We start from the raw sequence: 23,086 nt of genomic DNA, 5'->3' as shown, positions 1-23,086 counted from the left end.
TTGCTGGTGCCCCCCTGCTTTGCATGGGTGCTGCATTTAAACTTAGAACCTTGCCCCTGGTCTCTGCCTGGACTCTTTCTGCCTTTCCACCTCAGTGATACAGACCCCGATTTGCAGAGCTGGCTTCCTGGCTTGACCTCAGATCTGTCTCCTCACTTTGAACCAGTCCAGAGATCTGGACTCTTGGCTGATCCTAGTTATCATCAACAGACCTGCTCTGCTTTTATTTGTGTACTGTGGGACCAGGCCCCACTGAAGAGACCACTACCCTGCCTGCCTCAGTGTTGTCATCACCTTCTTACTCGTTTCCATTTTTGGAGCAGTCCCTTCTCACTGCTTCTTGACAGAGCATGGCATTTCACAGTACGCAGTTATTTCCTGTGGTTCAGATGTGAAAATGGTAGTTGATTTAATAAGCCAGGAGGTTATCCTGGCATATCTTGCCTCTCTGTGTCCCCAAACAAAGTTTATGGCTCTGGTGTACAGTTACAGAGGTGTCAGTGCTGGCTCTGAGTGGTGATTAGGTACCAGGGTATGACAGCAGTGCGGCTGAACTGGCAGTGTATCCTTACAACACCAACTCACATTAAAGACCACACAGGCTCAACAGCAGGCAGAGCCGATTTGAAGAAAAGGTCAGGTAAATAACATATGTTGGGTTTAATATTGGTGTAATATTGATATTTTGGGAAGTAGAGACCTCTACAACCAATCTGCTGTTGATCTTAATAGTTCATGAGTCATAGAGATATTTTGCAGAGACTTAAAAAGAGGAAAACATGCTGGGGCAGACACTGAAAAAGTGCTAGCTTTTGTTTTCAAGTGTAACAGCAACCTGAGAAGCTGCACTGACAACAATGAATTTGAGTCATCTCTGGATATGAATTAAAAGGGTGACAGGATCTGAGTGGCAGTTGAACATAAAGACAAAACTATAACCCATTGCAACCCCTGTAAGTGATGAATCCATATCTGAGTCTACTACCTAAGATCTGAGGAGACCTTTACATAAAGCAGAAGACAATGCTACCTTCAGGTCTCACTTGCAGTTTCTACAGTCTGCTTCTGGAGTATTGCCTCAAACTCATCCCTCATGTTTGCAGCCCTCGAAGCTGTGGGAAGGATTTTTCCAGCTGGGGATTTCGCAACTTATGCCAATCTGGCTGGTACACAGCAGCTACCACCATGTTTGGCCTAGTACCCTCAGCCGTCCTATGCAATCGATAAATGCGCTTTTAGAGTCAAACTGGTGTAGACTTGGTCAAATCCCTACCAATAAAACTGGCACTGAATTCTCCAAGTTACAGGCATATAGTTGGGGTGAAGTGGTTTTAATAAAGTAACTTATAGCTTATTTCTCTCACATATGTATACAACCCTTCACAGTCAAAGTATTTGTTTGAAGAAAATTACAAAGGGAGAAGCAGCCAGGGGAGATTAAGGACAGTTACCGCTGGTATGGAAACACTTGATTGACTAAACAGAGGCAGTGAGAAAACCGTGGATAGTGCCATAAAAACCCTCTCCCCTTCTGTCCCTCACGTCTCACTGTAAACTTCTACAACAAAGCAAATAGTTTTTGAGATGAAAACCATCAAGATGAATCTTGAACTTGGGTTTCTCTGTAAGAAGTGCAGGTCACTACATCATCTCTTGGCTAGAAGAACAGAGTATTTTCCATTTGCTTCTGAGTGACAAATGGCTGAGCCATATAAGAGCATTATTGTTGCTGCATTTTCTTGGGAGAGGAGGCACAGCAGCTTCTAGACTGCTGCGGAAGTGATGGGTGTCCTTTAACAACAGTGCAGGCACCAGAACCCAGGCTATTTGGGGTGAAACCTCAAAAGCAAGCTGTTGCAGTGAAGAGAAAGAACAAGTCTACTCAGTGTGGGATGACGGGAAGAAACAAACAGGCTGTGTTGCTGGATGCAACAGTCTATTGTACGCAAAATGCTGTGTTCCCTTGAATTTGGGTTTGGAGTAACAAGAGAAATTCACCAACAGAAAAAAAGGCTGTGGTTTAGGAGCTGAAATAGACAATATAATAAATTCAGAAGTCTTTTTCTGGGCACCAGACATATTTATACAGTTATTTAATGATGACTTCAGCAAGTAAAGATGCACTTGTGTGCATACATACTGAAGTACTTCTGTTGGAAAATACATACAATTGTGAAACACAGAGAATGTTCAGTTTGAAGTGCTGTGCTGGATGGTCTGTAAAGGTGCAGGGGTGACTGTGCAAGCCAGAAACAGCCTTATTTTTGTGCCTTCTGCAGTTCAGCTGAGTTCTAGTTTTTTCTACCAAACACCACTACCATGCACTTCTTTAATATGCTTATATGCAGGTTTCAAGTCTTGCTGTACACTTCCTTCAATTTTTCAGAATCTGCTTTACTTTTCTTTTTTTTTAAATCTTTTTTTTTTTTTTTTTTTCAGAAAACCACACAATAGATTTTGATCAGCATTTTAACGCAACATTAAATTTTCCTTTACACGTTATTATGGATTTTATTTTCTGTCATATGTATAGTATTGACAATATTACTTCAAGGCACCACTGCCATACTACTTCAAGACACAGCTGGGGAAATGTATTTGGCTGATTTGCAGTTCTAGTTTTCCGATTTAAATATATATATATATATATATATATATATATATATTCACCGTACAGGCATTTTCCTGTCTTTTAGGTAACTTGCTAAACGTTCTGTTTTCCAGAACGTGAACTGGGGACACCGTTCCCAGACGGGACTGACGAGCGTCGTTTCCCGCTCCCTCAGGGCCGTGACAGGAGGGTGAATGCGGGAGCGGCCGTTAACGGCGGTTTAACGGCTCCGCGCGCGCTCAGCGTCTCAGCGCCCCCGGAAGCGCGGCTCCGGGCGATGGCTGTGGAGGGGCCGCGGGGCCCCCGGGGCGCGCAGAGCCGGGAGCTACCGCCGAAGGACGGGGCAAGGGGCCGCCGCGGAGCCGCGTCCCATCGCGGCGGGGCGGAGAGCGGCGGGGCGGGGTGGGGGGAGCAGGGGTGTGTCCTGCTCCCGGCCCGGGGCAGCGGGGGCTCCCTGCCTCTACGGGGCGGCGGCGGCTCACTCGGCTCGCTGTCCCGCGGCGGGACGAGGCGGCAACAGCTGGGCTGCCCGGGAGCGATGGCGCGGCAAAGTTTGCTGCTGCTGCTGCTGCTCCTCGCTGCGCTCGGCAGCCGAGGCCAGCCGCCGCCGCCGCCGCCGCAAAGAGGTACGGGGAGCGGGGAGTGAGGCGAGAGAGAGCGGGAGCCCCGGCCGCGGGTCGTGAGGCGGGCGCGGTGTGTGGCGAGCAGCCCCCAGCCCGCGGGGCTCCTGAGGCGCGGGGCCCGAGGGCTGCCGGTGGCGGGGCAGGCGGGCAGCCCTCCGCGGGCTCGGCCTCGCCACCTCACGGCCGCGGCGGGGCAGCAGGTGCCTGAGGGGTGCGAGGCCGCACTGGGCGCCCCCCAAGCGCCACTCGGGCACGGCGGTGCCGCCCTGTGCCTAGCCCTCCTCGCCCTGTGCCCGCCTCGGGGAAGCTCGGCAGGCGGTGCTGAGTGAAACACCTGCGGGTTGCTCGGGCTGCCTTTAGGTCCGGCGGCGATTTGGTGTGCTCACAGAGCGTGTCAAAAGGTGTTAAAAGCTAACCACGAGTGGAGTGGGAGCTGGGTCCGTTGTATCCTGCGTGAGCAGTCAGCCTCTTACATACACAAACATCGCCTGTTGCATAGTGGTTAGGTGTGTTGACGCTAAGTTTTTTGTTGTTGTTGTTGTTGTGTGCTTGCTTTTTTAGTTATTTTTCTGTGAAAGATCAAAAAAGGTGTAGAGGGTACGGGAGAAGTGAATGTCGTCGAATTTACCACTTCTCCCGGGAAACTCTTAAAACGCTCTTCAGCTCGCAGTATCCCTTCTACTGCCTGCATTTGCTGCCCTTTACATTTTTAGCCCTGCTAAATAGAATTCAGTAAGGAGATACGATGGGTGTGTTAAAATAAAACTGATTAAAGTCGTTGGAATAGCGGCTACTTCCCAGTTGCCCTTGATGCCATACTGCAAGCTGAACGCATTGGACTACGAATTTTTGGTCAGTTTAGGGTTTACTCTACTTCTCTAATTTAAAAAATACGATGCAGTGTAATTTAAGGGAAAAACCTGACATCTTGATACTAATTTAATACTAATGACATTTAATCAAGTATCTGTAGATGCTAGAGTAACCCAGGGATAAAATCCCTCCCAGATTTAGGCTGTGGTTGGTTGGATGATGAATTATTGCCAAACACTGAAGACTGAAATTTTAAAAGTAAAGCATTTAAGATATAGTAACTCATGCATTTTTCATATTTTTTCCCCTTCTGGCTAATTTTTTTTTGTTTGTTTGTTTTCCAGACAGAAAAATACTGATTTGGCATTTCTTTTAATATTCTCTCTCCCTCTCTCTCTCTCTCTCTCACATACACACACATACATACACACACTTTTGGAGAAAATGCTTTTCTGATGAAACTCTGTTTGTTTGTTTGTTGCTTGGTTTTGTTTTTGTTGTTTTAACCCCTGTAGTGAAGGGATATGATCATTACTTTCCTTTTAAGTGAGAAGTGGGTGTCTTGGGCTTTCATCTGCTGCACCACTGGTGTAATAACTGAGTTCTGGTAATCTAGTGAGGAACTCTGGGACTTTTATTGCAATATTACTGCGATGATGGGACTTTTTAAATCTCACAGTTGAATTCAAGTTCTGGCCTGTCAATTTTTTAAAACATTTACTGTCTTGTGAATTTCTTTCTAAGATCTGTTAGATCTCCTCTGCTAGGAGGTGCTAGCACTATGTAGATACCACTGTCTTGCCCAGACAAAGACATACTGAACTCCTTTGTAATGCAGAAAGTTTGAAAAATGTGTCTTCACTGAGTCCTGGGGGAGATGTAACGTACAAGAGTGTTACTAGACCCTTGGTTTATACCTTTAGGCTTACAGCTTTTGTTTTTCCAGTCTACAGTTACTTGGTAATATCCGTAACGCTGGATGGTGTTACTCTACAATTATTAGCACAAGTCAGATGTCTGTGGAGAAAATTATGTAACAGAGCTGCAATGCTCTGAAAAACAGCGTTTGAGAAATCACAATGAATTCCCATGTTGTTTTTTAGAACAGAACATTTTGCACCTCAAACATGAGAACAGTCTGTAATTCTGGTGGGTTTTCTTTTTTGTTCTGTTTTGTTTTTTATTAAAGTTGGTCGGAGATTTATTGTGGTCAGAAACCTGGAGTTAATTTTCCATTTTTAGTTTCAGCTACAGATGTTAGTTGTTCTTCTTTTGTATGAACACTAAGTAGTCATGTAGAATTTCTCATAAAATGGCAGTATCAGAACCAGGAGGGCATGTGCATTCTGTCACAGTGTTTCTTGAAGGTATGCGTAACTTAGAGTTACAACAAACTTATTAAAACATTATATAATGTTCCTTTTAAAACTTAAACCGTGGTTCATCCTCTTTCCCATGGAATGTGAGAGAAACAAAATAGTAATAGTTTAATAAGGAGTACCAAATCTGCTTTGGATCTTGAAGAATGCACCCTTTAATTAAAAGTACTGTCCTAGGAGAGAACTCAAACTATGTATCTGTGAAAGGTGAGACTGGTAGGGTTGGGGCTAAATAACCCATACACTGCAGGGTAACTCGATCCGTGGTCTCAGCTGCTGACAGCAACAGAGATAGCATGTGAAGTGCAGGTGTTCCTTCACATCTCAAAAATCCGAATGTAAGATGTGAAATTTCTCCCTTCAAAGGGAAATGAGAAGTGAACATCAACATTATGTTAGCAGAATATCACTGGTGCCAAGCAATGAATCGTGGCTGATTAGTCAGCATTTTTAAGGCTGCTTGTAGGTGTAGATTTTATAAATGAGTTTTCAGGGTGTAGTTCAAAATAGCAATATAGTACATTATATGTATGCCCAATTTAGTACTTTATATGTTGGTGGAACTTTATGTTGAGGGTGGAAAGGCCTTGCAGAGAGATCTGGACAGGTTGGAGAGCTGGGCGATCACCAACCGCATGAAGTTTAACAAAAGCAAGTGCCGGGTCCTGCACCTGGGACGGGGCAACCCTGGCTATACGTACAGACTGGGCGACGAGATGCTGGAGAGCAGCCCCGCAGAGAGGGATCTGGGGGTTGTGGTTGACAGCAAGCTGAATATGAGCCAGCAGTGTGCCCTGGCAGCCAGGAGGGCCAACCGTATCCTGGGGTGCATCAAGCACGGCATTGCTAGTCGGTCGAGGGAAGTGATTGTCCTGCTCTACTCTGCACTGGTGTGGCCTCTCCTCGAGTACTGTGTGCGGTTCTGGGCACCACAGTCCAAAAAGGACTTGAAACTGTTGGAGAGTGTCCAGAGGAGGGCATGAAGATGGTGAAGGGCCTAGAGGGGAAGACTTATGAGGAGCGGCTGAGGTCGCTGGGCCTGTTCAGCCTGGAGAAGAGGAGGCTGAGGGGAGACCTCATCGTGCTCTACAACTTCCTCGCGAGGGGGAGTGGAGAGGCAGGAGACCTTTTCTCCATAAACACCAGGGATAGGACCCGTGGGAACGGGGTTAAGCTGAGGCAGGGGAAGTTTAGGCTCCACGTCAGGAGGAGGTTCTTCACTGAGAGGGTGGTGGTGCACTGGAACAGGCTCCCCAGGGAAGTAGTCACTTCACCGAGCCTGTCTGAATTCAAGAAGAGATTGGACTGTGCACTCAGTCACATGGTCTAAACTTTTGGGTAGACCTGTGCGGTACCAGGAGTTGGACTTGATGATCCTTATGGGTCCCTTCCAACTCAGGATATTCTATGATTCTCTATGATTCCATGTATATGCTACTAAATGTTTTTCCTGTAAACTTTTGGTGATCTGGAAATTTATTTATTTATTTATTTAATGCACATATACCAGATAGATGTTGGTTGATTTTAGAAACTCCACTAGGAGTACTGGCTGCCACCTTGTCAATAAGACTTAACTGGCCCCAAATCTTGGTGCACTGCTGTCCTAAAATATATGCTGTGATTAAGATTTAAACTTTTTACTTCGAAATTGTTTTCCATACTGTGTCCTTACAATTTAATAACTGGTTGAGAAAGTGAAAGCAGAGTATATCAATATGGGGTTCAGGTTTAGAATTTGAGAAAGGAAAACGCAGTAATAAAAATTCCAACTAAGGTATTGGAAACAGGTAGAACTGTCCATTCTGACTAGAAACATAAATTTCTGTGCGTGTATTTTGTTAACATGCTTTAACCTGAAATAATCACAGGGAAACTGGCAGAGGTAGGTCTTCTACAAGAATTTGTGAATTTCTCCAGGCAACAAACAAAACCATAATATGTACTTTATGTTAAAAATCCTTATTATTCATTTTTCCTCTTACAACTTTTTTTTTTTTTTTTTTTGCAGGCATCTTTCTTACTAGGCTTGAAGTACTAAGGTCAGAATGGTGGTTTCTTTAACCTGTTCAAAAAATCCCCTTTAAAATAATACAGCGAACGATCATTTTTAATTAATTCAGGCTGGAGGAAAAAATTCACCCACACATGTTCTACTTTCTTTTCCAGCTACTTGGACTGACAGTTTTTGGAGATTATTGTATTTTGGAGTAAGAGGCCGCAATGAAATCCCTGGTGTAGGGATTTTTTTTTTTTTTTCTTTTGGTTTGTCTGTCTTTCCTGAAGTCTAGACTCATTATATTTGTAGGTCAGGAACGGTAATAGGATGCAAATACATACAAATGTGAAACTGATTATCTCCTTTTCTTTCCCCACTTTCTTCTTAGACAATAAGACCCTAGTTATTGGATTTTTTATTTTTTTTTCTGAATGAGAGCTCTGTCAACAATATCTGAGAGTTCTTATGTCCCACACTAACAATAATATGGGCAACATCTTGCTTGCAGATGTAAAATACAGACTAAAATATTTGCTGAACTTTATACTGAATCCATCCATGTCTTTGAAATAAGAAAGGGATTTCTTTGATGCCTGCCAGCAAAACTAGTTCATGAGTGGGTTCCTGCTGATGACTACATGTTACTTTCTTGTACCAGCTACTGCAGTTGATGGCCAGTTTCTGGTTCCATCTTTACTGCAGTTTACTGCAGTTTTAATATTGTCCTTAATCCAAAAGTATAGATGAGAGACAAAATGAGGAAAACGGCAATGATGTTTGGACCATTGACTTGTGTACCATGGATAAGGTAGAGATTAGACCTTTCTTTTTTTTTTCTTTTTTTTTTTTTTTTTTTTAGTTTTAGGATTTATTTTGATTAGAAAAATGATAGGATTTACAGAAAAATAACTTGAATTATTGTGATTTTTGTCCTGAGGAATAACTAAAATCTCTCAGGATTGTGGAAAAAAGAAACAAAACAAAACAAACAGTTGTTACTGCCCCTATTTTTTTCAGCAGTTTGGTCTCTATTAGTTACACCGTAGCATCACAAGGATTTTCCTAAGGCTGTGCTCCCTGCCAGATTCCTCTAGCAGACATTATCTTTGAATCAGACCTTGTAATAACATTAGACTCTAAAGCAGCTGTAGCAGTATTATGCCAGGGAACTCTTGTGAAACCTCAGGAAGAAGATGAACATTCCCGCAGACTGGATTATCCAAATACCGTTACAACGCCTTGTTCTGTCCCAGCCGACATGTGCTTCTATTTCTGTCATAATTCATGGATTTAAGGTGTAATAAAAAAGAAAATTACCAAATAGTGAACAAAGTGTGTTTTTTAAAAAATATTTTTATAGCTATCTATCAGTTTTTATGGCAAATGGGTATATCTTGTCATACTTCACTTATCTCAATGAATGGGGGCAGTGTTTGAGGTCAGTTAGAAAGAAAAAGAAGAATTCTTCATCAGGAGAGTTAAGAGAATAGTTCCAATCATATTGTATTTTTCCCACTGCTATGGGAGAAGGAAGCAAAGCTGGTGGTTGGTAGTTGAACTGAGAGGTGCAAGAAAAAGAAATCAAAACCACTGCTTTTCTGCATATTTCTGATGAGAGTGAGAGGTGATAGAGGATTTATTTGCTTTTCTACAGATACACCAGGTCCTCAGATGAACCCTGAATTAGAATTTTAGATGACACTTTCACTTGGGCTGTCTTTAGGTTTTGCTGGAAGATGCAGAACACAGCAGCTGCTCAATGGTCTGCCTTCCTGTTGCACAGAAGTACCTGGATAATTTCTATTATAGGGAAATGCATCATACATTAACTTCTCTGGAGCATATCCTGCACTACTATACAATTGTTGTTGAGTAACTTCTAGGCTGGGAGAAGAAATGAATGAATAGCATTATTTATTCATATCACTGTGCTTCTAAATACATCTAATAAAATACTGAGGTTGCAGTGATAACTGTTTTGTGCATTTTCTAAACCTGACTACAGTATTAGGGAATACAAGTAATCTGGATTCCTCTGAAAGCCAGAGAGCTCTACAAAATAGGAAGAAATCAATGCTTGGTAAAGAATGTGAAGTAACAAATAAAACATAAAGGGCTTTTGAATTTGATTTTGGAAAACACCAGAACATGTATTCGTGCAAATCTCAGAGCTGGTGATCTGGGTGTGATTCAGTTGCACATCTGATTTAGTTGTATGAATTATGCATACATTTTTTGTAGTGGCAACAAAAAGATGATTGCAGTGTGTCAAAAATACACCAATAGTGAATAAAAGATTTCCTATGTACAGTCCATGGCATAAAACAGAATATGTTGCTCATTGCCTCTTGACATTGGTATAAGTGGATGAAGATTTCTATTAATCATTCCTTCTCAAAGAAGAATGAGTCCTCACACAAAAAGGTTTTCTTTACCATGTAAAGAAAAAAAAAAAAAACAACACAAATGTGTGCACATACACATTCATTTATTTGAAAAAAATATATTTGTAATATGCACACTGAATTCTGCTTTTAAGCATAGCATCTTTCTACAGCGGGGCATAGCCTTCAAAATGAATTGCATTTTACTAAGGCTGTGTGTTATGTGGGCTTAGGGGCTGTGTAAGTTGGATCAGCTTCTCCCTCCCTGTCAGTTTTGATATGGTTATATAGTAAATATGGCAAATATTTTCTAAATTCAGAGTAGGTGGGAAGCTTTTATATGCATACCCTATAATCATTGATTATGCATGCAGCTGCAGTTTCCTCCCCCAGCTGCAGCTTTGACGTGGAGAATAAGGTGGTCATTTGCCAGAAAAATTAAAAGTTCAATGCTTGTACTATCTTGTAGCTTATAGTTAACTAGAGGAGAAAATGCACTGAGCCTGCTTGCTGCCTTGGTAAGAGTTATTTAAAAGTGACTTTGAAGCTCATAGTTTCATTGGTGAAAATTTTTGTTGTATAGAAAAGTGGTGAAAAAGCAATAATAATAATAATCAAGAGCTTGAGTCACTTCCTGAGGAAATTGGATGCTATCTCGGAAGAAAAAAGTGGAACTGAAGTTGTTATAGAGTCATCTGTCTGTTCATGGAAGATAACCTTATCCTTTGGCCAGTGTTGTTGCTTTCCTTGTTTCTCTTCCTGTTGTCCTTCTTAGATGATAATATCTAAAGGGATCAATGGATGCAGCTGTGTTCTAATGTAGTGGTTCTTCATGTTACTAACACATCTGTGGCTATTTGTACAGTACTTTGCTTCTATTTAAAATACCTGTTTTTCCTAACATATCTATTTAAAGCTTCAGGGGTTCAGAGGTGTTGACAGGTTCTTATTCAAGTGTTTCACTGGTTTTTATCTCCACCTGTTGTCTTTCATCTTGATTAAGTCCAGTAATATAACTCAAAATAGCAAAATTAGAGGTATGCCACTAATAAGAGGGAGATCAGTGCTTGATTAATATGTTATCTTTGATAGACAGTAAAACTGCAGGTATAGTTCTTTTCACAGTCTTTCCATGCTTTTCATTACCTATACCAAATCTGTTTTAGAAGAGAGGGTGGCCTTTTCTTTCAAGAGTCATTTTTGGCTTTTAATTTGAACACATATCTTGCTGATATATATGCACCTGATATATAAGTGCTTGTCTTAAAAACATTGTTTGAGAAATGAGGATCTTTTTGAGGGGAAAAGTTTGGAGAGAGAAGACTATTTATGTCTCTCTGTAAGAATGAAAATAAAAATAGCTAGATATTCTGTGAGATGACTGCTAACTGACCAGGTTTTCTACTTTAGAAATTAAACTTTCCTGGTATTAAGCCTTCTCATTGTATTCCAGGTTCTTTAGGATTAAAATAGAAGCACCATAAATTCAGCAGTTGTTATGGTGCTGTAAAAAGTAGTTCAGGAGAAAAATAGTGGTGATGAGCAAACTAATGAAAGATGTCATGTAACTTCTGATTGTGATTAGCTTTATAAAGGACACAGATTATTAATGCCAAAAGGTTTTTGATCTATGCAGATACGGGACAGGAGTGCTGATTAATTGAGGTGTAAACTCTGAGTATAGAATTTGTTGTTCACATGAATGTGGTTGTGGAGTCAGCTTAGGTATAGAGTCAGCTTGGTTAAGGCTGACTTTAGTAGCTGATATCAGTTCAGTAGCTCTAGGGGAATTTGGCATTTATGAAAAGATGTAAAGAACTTGGTGTGAAAATGCTGCTAGAGTAATGACATTATATTTCAACCTATTGTTGAAATCAGCCTCCTTAGTGGGAAAATGGAAGCTGGCAAATATGGTTCTAATAGTTAAAAAAGGCCTCAAACGGTGATCATGTAGCTATAATTCTAGAACTGAACACATTCATAGACACAAGAAAGAATAGAATTAGTGAATACATGGATAAATATGTTGTGATGGAGAGAGTCAAACTGGCTTTTTAAGAAAGAAATTGTATATTACATAGGTAAGTGTTCAAAGGATTTGTGTTAGACATACTAATAAGCGCTGTGCTGTCATTATAATATGTATACTTGGGCTTTCAAAAAAGCATTTGAGAATATCCCTGAGTATATTTTAAGTTGTAGAGAAATCAAGTGAAACAGGGGAACAATAAACAGAATTGGGGGAAAGTGAGTGTGTATTAAAGGATCAAAAATGGAAAAGGAAATAGAGATGGGTGTGTAGCAGAACATCTTGAAACTGACCAGTGCTTGCTGGACATGTCCAGGAAGCTGAGGTAATGCTGTACAGTGGTGCTTGCTGAGAAGGTGAGAGGGCAGTGGAATGAAAACAGGCCCTGCATGGGCTGAGATGTTCTTGCTCCTTTCCTTTCATTCTGCTCCCAGACCCTCTTGGGTTTTTCTCTCCTTATGATCTGGAGGCTAAGAAGGTTATGAGAGAACAATATTGACACAAATATAATGTTGATTGGAATCAGTGAGACACTTATCAAGGCTAAGCAGTTCCAGCTTTCTCAGTCTTAAATTTCAGGACAAATGCTCCAGGCCAATAATCTTTAGGATCCTTTGCAGGACTGGCTCCAAAATGTCCCTACCATGTACTCAGCATTTGTGTACTTGGGCACAGTACTCCAGAGGTGCTCTCACCAGTGCTTAGCAGAGTTCCTGCTGGTACCGCTCCTCCTAATGCTGGCCAGAATGCTGCTGGCCTACTTTGCTATGAGGATGCATTGCTGACTCTTGCTCCATTTGTTAGCCACTGGGGCCTTATCTGCAAAGTTGTTTTCCAGCCAGTTGGGTCAGCCTGTACTGTTTCCCAAAATACAAAAATTAAGATGCTTCTGATGAAGTGGCACCTAAGCATACACTGACCCTGACTTCTCTTCTTGAAGACAGCCTGCATATATGGCAGGGAATTATTGCTGTGTACATCTGTTCCTGCTTTTCCTTGGGCAGTGAACGCTAGCAACAGAGAGGATACTAGGCTAGATGGACCTTGTTCAAGCCTATTATGATAATTTTTATTTTTATTTATTTATTTATTTATTTTAGTTTAGACTAAAGTTAGCGTATTGCTCACATAGGTAGAAGAACTTTGGGAATGGTGTTAGGACCCACGGGAATGGTGTCAAGCTGCAACAGGGGAGGTTCAGGCTGGATATCAGGAAGAGGTTCTTCACTGAGAAGGCTGACGCGCACTGGAACAGACTTCCTAGGGAAGTAGTCATGGCACCAAGCCTGTCGGAGTTTAAGAAGTGTTTGGATGGTGCACTTAGTCACATGGTCTGAATTTTGGGGTAGATCTGTGTGGAGCCAGGAGTTGGACTGGATGATCCTTGTGGGTCCCTTCCAATTTGGGATATTCTAAGACTGAAGGACAGCTTTTTAAAGGTTTTGATGAGGTATATGCCTGGATGGGATGGAATTAATACTAAATTGAACTGATAGAGATGAACAATGGTGATAATGGAAGCTGTTCAGTAACTCGTTATAATATTAGTTGTGGTCTGCAGAACCTGTTCCCTTCAATTAAAGTAAGAAGTTGCAATATGCAGGTAAAGAGGATGCAGCCAGTTTCTTATGGCTCAGCTATTAAAGATCCAGTAATTAATAAATACTCTGCTTTATGTAATTGTTAGCTGCTATGAGTACTCAGGGATTCCAGTTCTACAGAAGATCATTTATATACCATCACTTTCCAGGAGAATCTTTTCATCTCTGTGTGAGATGGGATAATTTGTAGGCAGTCTTCTTCAAAGGTGATGAAGCTCCAATGTAGAGACTGCTTTTTATCTCCCACTTCAGTTCTGTGCATCTGTGAAACAAACCAGTGGCTCATTTTTCATGGAATAAATTCTCATTTGTCTCACTTTCCCTTCATTTTAGTTCTAAATATTTTCATAAGACTTTTGTCTGGAAATGTAAAAAATCACAGCACAGAAAATTCTACTGCACAAACACTTCCAGTAAGTTAGGAAAAGTGAGGCTGAAATGGTTTTGACATCAGTAGTTGCCTTAGCTTACTGGTAAATGAAAGAAAACTGCTACTGTGACACGCATAATGTGGACATTACCTATTACCCCTCTCCATCAGTTATTACCAGTTTGTATTTGTGTTTATATATTGCTGTTAAGAAAACAGGCAGTTTTCTTCTCCGTAATGGTTCCTCAGGTCATCAGCTGTGTGGAAAAGAAGCTGAATGGCCTGAGTAGCATATGCCTATGATTACTTGGCATACCCCCAGTGTCAAATGTGATTTGAGCATTTATACTGCTCAGGTCGTGCCTTTGAATATGGAGTGTGTAGGTCACTGTTTTAGACTCTTCTTGTCCCACAAATTAGGACTGATGATGTCCCACTGATGAATTAATCTCCGTTGATTGATATAAGTACCTCTGTAAAAAAAAAAAAAAAAAAAAAAAGTATGAAAATGAGTCACCATTAAGACCATCTAGAATAAGATGAAATTGCTCAATCTGCTTCATAAATTTGAGTAATTATTGTCATGTTAAGAAGTCATTATATTCTACAGAGCAGACCTTTAAATCATTTCTAGATTTAGTGTAAAAATGTAGTACCTGTCTACAGTATGATAAAGCCTGGACAATTGTTTTCTAGAAATGAAACAGAATTTATGTATTCCATGCTAGACCAAAACCACAGCGAGTCCAAGGAAATAATTTTCCCTCATTCACTACCTGCTTTGCATTTATGGCTGTTAGTTGAAATATCTGAGTAAAAATTCTTGATACCATGTGATGTGTACTCAGCTTAGTGAGAAAGTTAGGTTTGTTTGAAGTTACAGCAAAATTCTCACTGCCTTCCTCAAGGCAAGAATTTAATTCCTGGTCTGTATGAAAGGAGCATACAAGCCAGTACACAACATTTTGTTCTGTCTTAATGTTCTGCTGAACATATGTGTGTGTAAGCCATTTATTTCTATTATGACTGGAAGAACAAGAGGAGCCAGAGGGTCCCAGAGCTGTCAGAATGAATAGCTAAGCTGAAGCATTTGCTGTAGTTGAAAACTAGTGACTGAGTCCCAAGGGAGAGTGATTAAGAAATGTTCTTTCCTGTTTAAACGAGACTTTGTTTCTATCTTTGTGTCAGCTCCCTTGACTTCATAAGTGTACCTAAAAAGTTAGCAAAGAATTAGATTTTAGGATAAACTTAGTGTCAAAATGGCATGAGAGGGGAGGCTCTTTAAAAGGACACACACAGATCCATAGTGATCTTTGCTAGGAATTAAATGTTTCTGTGTCCAAGCTGAAATCTTTTCACTGTATCTGCTGGGTAGAAGAAACAGCTCTTCTGAATCTTTGAGAATCAGATGATATTTCCAGAATCCCACTCTTGTCTTTCATGAATGTTCATCACTCCTACACATCTGCTTTTGAGTATATGTGTGTTTTATGAAGCACTTGATCAATGGTGGTTTCAAACAGGCATTTATTTTTTTATGTATATTTCTTGTAATTTTTACCAGTGCAATAAAACTTTAGTAATGAATTCAGCCTTTATGAATAGTGACTTAAGAAATAAGCTCAAAGGTTTGTTGTTGTTGTTGTTGTTGTTGTTGTTTTTCTGTGAGTATTTTGTTCCAATTTTAATAACAAAGCTTATTGTGTGGCAACTTATTTTTGATTTTAAGCTGGATTTAATGTGTAAGAGTAAACAGATTTAAAAATATTATGCTTCTCAGTGTTAGTTTCCACTAGGGAATATAATTAGCATGAACGAAAATGAATGTATTTGTTTTAAAGAATCTTCTTCTTCTTCTTCTTCTTCTTCGTCTTCGTCTTTTTTTTTTTTAAGCAAACACATTTTTTTTTTCTTCTTGAATATCTTTGCAGCTTTTATTCTAAAACAAACTGAAGTTTTTAACTGGTTGTTGTTAGTGGATGTTGTATCTTACTAATTTTTTTCTCTATTTTCTTATCTCAATTTTTGTCCCCAGTGTGCTGTACCATATGGTGGAGGATTTTGGTTTCATCACAATATATGTTCCTCTGCCAACATACATAATACAACATAGATAATGTTTAGAATTACTGTATATTACTAAGCTGCATTAAAATTCCAACTGAAGTAATTTTCTAGGACTCTCAGACTTTGGGAACAGTTTTGAGATAATCATTAATTTTAATGTTAGACTATGGATATACGTGAGCTACAGACCAGGTAGTTTAAAGCAGACAGATTGGCTGCTAGACATGGCCTAGTTGTGGCAAAATAGGCTGATGGACTCTAAGCAGAAACAGGTAGGGAGATTGTAGTGATTCTGCCATACTTTGCTGTTTTAAGTAGTATTTTAAAGAACATTCTTGATTAGAGACGGGGAATGTTTCCCACCCTTACAAGAAGCCTATCGTGTTCCAGTATTGTTGTTACTCTTGCATCCCCTTTCTCTGTGGAATGTCTCTGCACAGCTTTCATTAACAGAAATACCTGTCTAGAGTAGAAGTGTATTTGGAAGTTAAGCTTTCTTTCCTAATTTATAGATGAAACTTGTGCTCTGATATTTAGGTAAGTGCATCATGCTTTTGATATAATGGGTCTATAATGGAATGCATAATTAATTTTGTAATTCTATTAACATTATTAAATCTAGTAGGTTCAATACTTATGCTCACATACTAACTTATTTGTGGGTTTGGAAGCTTACTGAAGGGAAAAGATGCGGTGCACACACCTTGGAATAGTTTGCTTGTCGCTCAGTCTTGAGCCTGAGAAAAAAGACTCAAGGGGCTTATTTCAATAGGCCCAGCAACAGCAGTGCTGTCTCTTGGAGCAGTGTTGTTGGGTTGTGAACCGACTTCCTTCTTCCCCAGAAAAAGGGATGGTCTTTACTTTTTTTCCAAAGGAAGGAGTGCTCTTCTCCGCAATATACTTTTTAAAAATAGCAATATTTCTGAAGATAAGTGCTCTCTGGATGGTCTATAGTTAAATTATTTGAAATGTGTGATACAGCATTGTTTGTTCTCTTTGAAATCTGTGAATGATCTGCTTGAATCATACTCACTTTGAAACTATACATTTTTTACCTAGGTATTTAGATCAGTTAATGGATTAATTCATCAACGTATAATTCATCAATGTGTTTTCAGTTAATTGGAAATACTCTGTAGACAGATGTATATTTCAAAGATACTGTTATTGCAGTCTTTGTGAATGTGAGTGATTAGCCCTCCATATGTATCAGTTGACTTCGAAAACATAAACATGACAAGTATGTGTTTTTAAAATTGTTATTTGTATTAAGGTCATCCTCAGTGGTGTGGAGAGGAGGGTGAAACTGTATGTAGTAAATGCTCTGCAAATTGTTGGAGATACTGTCCTTTATTTAACCTGCTACACTTTCAGTATTTTTATTTTACAAATGCTTACATGCTCAGTATGGGATTTTTGAAAAACCTCCACTTATTGTTATTAGCTGAACGATTTGTTTTTGCAGAGTCAGCCCCTAGAAGGACAAGTAATATATGAAGGATGTAGAAGCTTAGTGACCTTCTAAATCAGATCAAAATACATCTTTTTGTTTTTGCTAATGAACTACTGCAAACTTGGTATTTGAACAACATAAGCAGGAAGTTATACATTTAAATAAAGGTTAAAAAATAATGTCCTAGATTTGCATCTGGATTTTGTTACCAGTCTCAAGATGCTACCCAGAGCAACAGCATGCAGCATGGGAAATCTGATAATGTGAATCTTTCAACATTATGCATTCTAATTCTGCATGGTTTCCTGTAGTATTGCTGATATGCCAGATAAAACAAGCCTGGGTCCAAAATCAACCTCTGTTATAAATGGATGCTCTTTGTTATCTATATTTGTGCTGTAATGTGTGATTAACTGTTTCCTATCAGAAAAGGAAGAACATTATTGCAGTCTTGTTTCTACAAGATAAGCAATTGTAACCTCCATGAGTGTTTAGTTCAAATGAAGTTAAATAATATCATAAATAAATAGTATTTTATGCTACATTTAAGTGCAGAAATACTTTTATTCAAAGCATCATCTTCAGGGTAACAAACCATTTTCACATTTCTTCAGTGGAAGTAAAACTTTCCACCATGGTGATGAAATTACTGTGATTTGACCTCCTCAAAATACACATTTATTTTTTTCTCATTTTGTTGGAATGATTTACAACAGATTACATTGTCTGTAAAATTAAACTCCAACAGCAAAATTTGGTATGCACAAATAAAATAATTTATTATGCTGTCTCCTTTTCTGAGTCCTGAATAGAATTTGTGAATAAAAATGTCAAGGTCTGGTCCCTTCCCATCCATTTGTTTATTTATTTATTTATTTATTTTGCCTGGGCAATCTTCCATCAGAGGGCTACAGTGTGAATTCCAAAACCAACATTACGGTATTAAACTACAAGAGAGTTTGGTGCCTTTCAGCTCTAAAATATAGAGAGTTACACAATAGTCTCCTATCTTACTTACAAGATGGTCACATTTTTTAAAGGATCAAGAAAATTTTGAGAGGAATGATGCTCTCTCTTATGCTATCTTAACATTTTATTTCTTTGTTAGCTTGATAAGCTATTTCAGAAGCATAACCAGGAGGAAAAAAAAAAAAAAAAAAAAAAAAAAAAAACCAACTAGTACAGAAACTCAAGCCATTGAGACATAAATTGTTGGGGGAAGTATCTATATCAGCTAACATTATGATTGTAGTTTGATCAGGGCGATACTCTTTCTATCAGATGTTAATATAGTTACTTTCTTTCATACTCTTTCAGAGTAGGAGTATGAGGTACTCTCTGATTTGGCTTCTGAAGGAGACTTGCTCTTATCTAGAGAGAGAGATTAACTTCTCCCAGTTTAAGTATTCCACTTTCTCATTTGATGCCCTGGTACTCTTAGGAAAAAAAAAAAAGGGCAGGTGATGTTGAAAGAATTAATACAAGTGAAAGGAGGATTATGTATTTAGTAATTGAGACCTGTACTGTGTAGATAGAAGGACAAGGAAAGTACATAAGTGAGAATATTGTTGTTTAATATACTTCTCAATATACCTCTTATGCTGAAAAACTGGACTAGGTTACTCTCCATGGCTGAAAAGCCACGCTTCCTTTTGCTCTCTCTGGACCAACTGAATATTCAAAAATTCACAGGAGAACAGGTTCAGTAGAAAAGTAAAAATACCTACTCTCTCCCTCTGTCCTTCTACACTAGTTTGGAATTTGGGCCAGTGTCCTAATAGATGGAAATCATGCATTTAAAACTTTTTAGACAAATCTGGATAAATTTTCTGCACTGAGGCTATTCAGTTTGTTTGAACAATGTATTTCTGAAACGAAGTCTTAGAAAATGAGCATTACTTGTAGTATTGCTAAGACTGAAGCTGAAATAACCAGAACTGAAACAACTAAGAAACTAAGATATATATATAATCACAGAATCACAGAATTGTCTAGGTTGGAAGAGACCTCCAAGATCACCGAGTCCAACCTCTGACCTAACACTAACAACTCCTTCACTAAACCATATCCCTAAGCTCAATATCTAAATGTCTTTCAAAGACCTCCAGGGATGGTGACTTCCCTGGGCAGCCCATTCCAATGCCTAACAACACTTTGAAGAAGTTCTTCCTAATATCCAACCTAAACCTCCCCTGGCACAACTTTAGCCCATTCCCCCTCATCCTGTCACCAGGCATGTGGAAGAATACTCACCTCGCTACAGCCTCCTTTAATGTATCTATAGAGAACAATAAGGTCACCCCTGAGCCTCCTCTTCTCCAGGCTCAACAGTCCCAGCTCCCTCAGCCGCTCCTCATAAGACTTGTTCTCCAGACCCTTCACCAGCTTTGTAGCCCTTCTCTGGACTCGCTCGAGCACCTCCATGTCCTTCTTGTAGCGAGGGGCCCAAAACTGAACACAGTACTCGAGGTGCAGCTTCACCAGAGCCGAGTACAGGGGGACAATCACTTCCCTAGTCCTACTGGCCACACTGCCTCTTACACAAGCCAGGATGCTGCTGGCCTTCTTGGCCGCCTGAGCACACTGCTGGCTCATCTTCAGCCGACTGTCAACCAATACTCCCCGGTCCTTCTCTGCTAGTCAGCTTTCCAACCACTCATGTCCCAGCCTGTAGCGCTGTTTGGGGTTGTTGTGCCCCAGGTGCAGGACCCGGCACTTGGCCTTGTTGAACTTCATACTTTTGGCCTCAGCCCATCGGTCCAGCCTATCCAGATCCTCCTGCAGAGCCTTCCTACCCTTGAGCAGATCGACACACGCACCTAACTTGGTGTCGTCTGCAAACTTGCTAAGGGTGCACTCGATCCCCTCATCCAGATCATCGATAAAGATATTAAGATATTAAAGAGGACTGGCCCCAGTACTGAGCCCTGGGGGACGGCCACTAGTGACTAGTGTATATAAGATATATATTTAAGTTCAAATCTTTTTTTTTTTTTTTTTTTAGCATATTTTAGTACAACTGGATGGAGATATTTTTTCTGTATTTTCCTAATATTTATGTAGACAATGAAAGTTTATATAAAAAAGCGATGTAAATAAAGTTTTCAGTGGCAAAACAGAATAGAAACCAACTAACAATGCCTTCTCTAGCCACTTTATTACAAAACTATACTCACATAGAGATGTTTATTACAAAACTATACTCACATAGAGATGTTTTTAATTTGCTGTATAGCTCAGCGTTTATGAAAAGAAATTACATCCGTAAAATATTGCTTGCAGCTGTAGTTATTGTGCAGTGATATTAGTTAAAGATTGCTATTATGGAAGGAGGAGGAAGCATATTTATAATTCTCATTTTGAAATGTATGGAAGTTGAATTCAGGAAATAGGTATGATGTTGACTTTTATTTTTAATCCCAAGGGGAGATAAGAGCAGGAAAACCTCGTTCTCCTCATGGTGGAACAGTGTCAAATGATAGTTTTCATCCTCCAATAATGTAATTTCATTTAATCTAGATTATGCAGACACTTCTGCATACACATACAAAAATTTCAGATTTGTAAAATATTACAAATACTATCAGGGAAGAAAGGATGAGAATGTGGCAGCTTTGAAACACTGATAACCATGTGCCTGGGAACTCAGGAAGGCAGAAGCAGATGATTTTCAAACTTTGCTCTGGGAAGACTATTATTTTTTTCCTGACTACTTTAATTTTTATATTTATGAAAAGTAAATTAGCCCCAGAAATCAGAATCATATTTGGAGTTCTGCTTTTTTATTTATAAGGCAGAGTACCTAGTGCCAAGGTGACGATGTCTTAATTCATTGTGATTTTCTGTGTTATTATTACTAAACAAACCAGCCTGGATATAAACCAAGTCTAATAGAACATTAAACAACTTTTCGTGGCTATTCTATTCTTATATTCTCTTATTTTTTCACCTCTTCCCGTCTTCCCAGTGGAAATCTCCCTTTTTTTTTTTTTTTTTTCTTTTTTGGCAGGAGGAAATGAGGGAATTTTAGATCTCATAGGTTCTTGTTAAAGACATTGTGATTTATAGCAAGGGGTAAGTTACCACATATGTCATGAAGTCTTCTGGGGAAAAGTGGGAAAAGGTACAATTATTTTCTCAAATCTCCAGGGGCACAGGATATGATCAGAATTTTTGGAAGCATGATTTTATGTTGTAAAATGGAAATGTTGCATACAGAAAGACAAAAAAAGATTGCATCTGTGTAGCATGACAAAACCTGGTTCTTGTTCTGAAAGGAGCAGCTGTGGTTTCCATTACCTTCAGAGAATAGGTGTGGTTCATGCTCACTACCCCACCAGATCTGAGTAGATTTATTTGAAAGGAACTTGGCTATCTTGCCACTGAACTTCAACAAACAAAAGAAAATGCATGTGCTTTCCTTTGAGATTTCCTTGTACTTTCTTTCTAGAGCTGAGACAACAGAAGATACTTTGCCTTAATAGCATAAGACTAGAAAAACAACTGTTACTGGAAAGTCTGCTCGTCCTTTTGAAAATTGCAATTATGCATGACTTAGACATCAGTGCATACGACCTCCATGCAATGGTTATGACTGCTATGGAGGTTTTTCTCAGAACATATAGTCAACGGACTAGCACATTTAATGCCCTTTCAGCACAGTAAATTTTTTGGTGTGCAGTTTTAAGGAAAGGCCTTGAGAACTGGGGAAGGCAGGTTTTGTAAAGCTTTTCCTTAAAATCTCTGTGGCACGTGGAACATATATAAAGATATCTGATGAGCATAGGTTTCAATGAACATTTCTGAGTAATGTCATCAATGTTGGATGAACTCCAGATACTTGTGTTTTTTTTTTTAAAAAAACCTTTTATTAGAATTTAATCCTTTTTAATTGGATGAAAAACAAAGTAAAGAGGTGATTATTTTATTTTATTTTTTTATATTATTTTAAAACCCAGATACTAATGGGCACAATGAGCAGTTCTGGACACTTGACTTACTATTTGTACTCCAAAGAGTTTAGATTTGGGAAATCTTGAAACTGACTTTCTGGACCCAATTTCCTGGTATGGACTCTTTTCCTGAATGGGGGAATCCTTATAATACATAACACAGGAATTTAGTTAGACTCAGAATTTTGAAGCAGGTGTGGTTTTCTTTTGCAGCAAAGAAAGCATCAGACTTAGATGAAGCAGTAATGGTCTTCAAAACCTCTGGGCACAGCTCCACTAATGCTGTTTTGGTGTTTGCCATGTAAGAAAAAACAGGTGAAGATGGTCTGTATATCTGTGTGTGGTGCTTGCATTGGAAATCACAAAGTCAAAATAATTTTATCTTTAGTCCTTTGATTTGTGTTTTAATTTCTAAAGAGCTATGTAGATTTTGGCCCTGCAACTTATTTTATTAAATGAAAACATGAAAATGAAATGCTGATTGAATCTTTTTATATTTTTTTTTTTTGTTTGTTTGTTTGTTTGTTTTTACCTCATGGTGCTTTTCTTACCTCTTCTACTATCAGAAATTAATCTGAAATTATATTTCTATAGTATGTATTCAAAGATAAGGTATGGGAGATCCTACATCTTACTTTAAACCCAGAGAGTTCATTAGACCAGATATTTTATTCTTCAAAGTCCTGAGTCCTTCAAAGGTAACAATTTCCCAGGAACATTCCTACTCCTGTTTGTAAGGACTAAGATTATCCTCCCTTATCTTTCCTTCTCTGTCTTTCTATGACATTAACTTCTTTCCCTCCCT

The 23,086-nt window shown here is 39.3% G+C and overlaps 1 protein-coding gene across 6 annotated transcripts in view; it reads left to right on the top strand.

Annotated features, from left to right (window-relative positions):
• Nucleotides 1-3,083: 3,083 nt before the first annotated feature.
• The window catches only part of LAMA2 (laminin subunit alpha 2), a 390,777-nt gene continuing 370,774 nt past the window's right edge, over nucleotides 3,084-23,086 (top strand). For 3 of the 6 annotated variants that reach the window (XM_035321576.1, XM_035321577.1, XM_035321575.1), the window contains exon 1: nucleotides 3,084-3,237. In XM_035321576.1, coding sequence (XP_035177467.1) covers nucleotides 3,150-3,237 — 88 coding nt within the window. In that variant the 5' untranslated portion in view covers nucleotides 3,084-3,149. The remainder of the gene's footprint in view (nucleotides 3,238-23,086) is intronic. The other 3 variants (XM_035321580.1, XM_035321579.1, XM_035321578.1) reach the window with 1 other exon arrangement.

Source organism: Oxyura jamaicensis, chromosome 3 (assembly GCF_011077185.1).
Source record: "Oxyura jamaicensis isolate SHBP4307 breed ruddy duck chromosome 3, BPBGC_Ojam_1.0, whole genome shotgun sequence".
NCBI lineage: Eukaryota > Metazoa > Chordata > Aves > Anseriformes > Anatidae > Oxyura > Oxyura jamaicensis.
The sequence above is the reverse complement of the archived record's forward strand: the minus strand, read 5'-3'. Positions and strand labels throughout refer to the sequence as shown.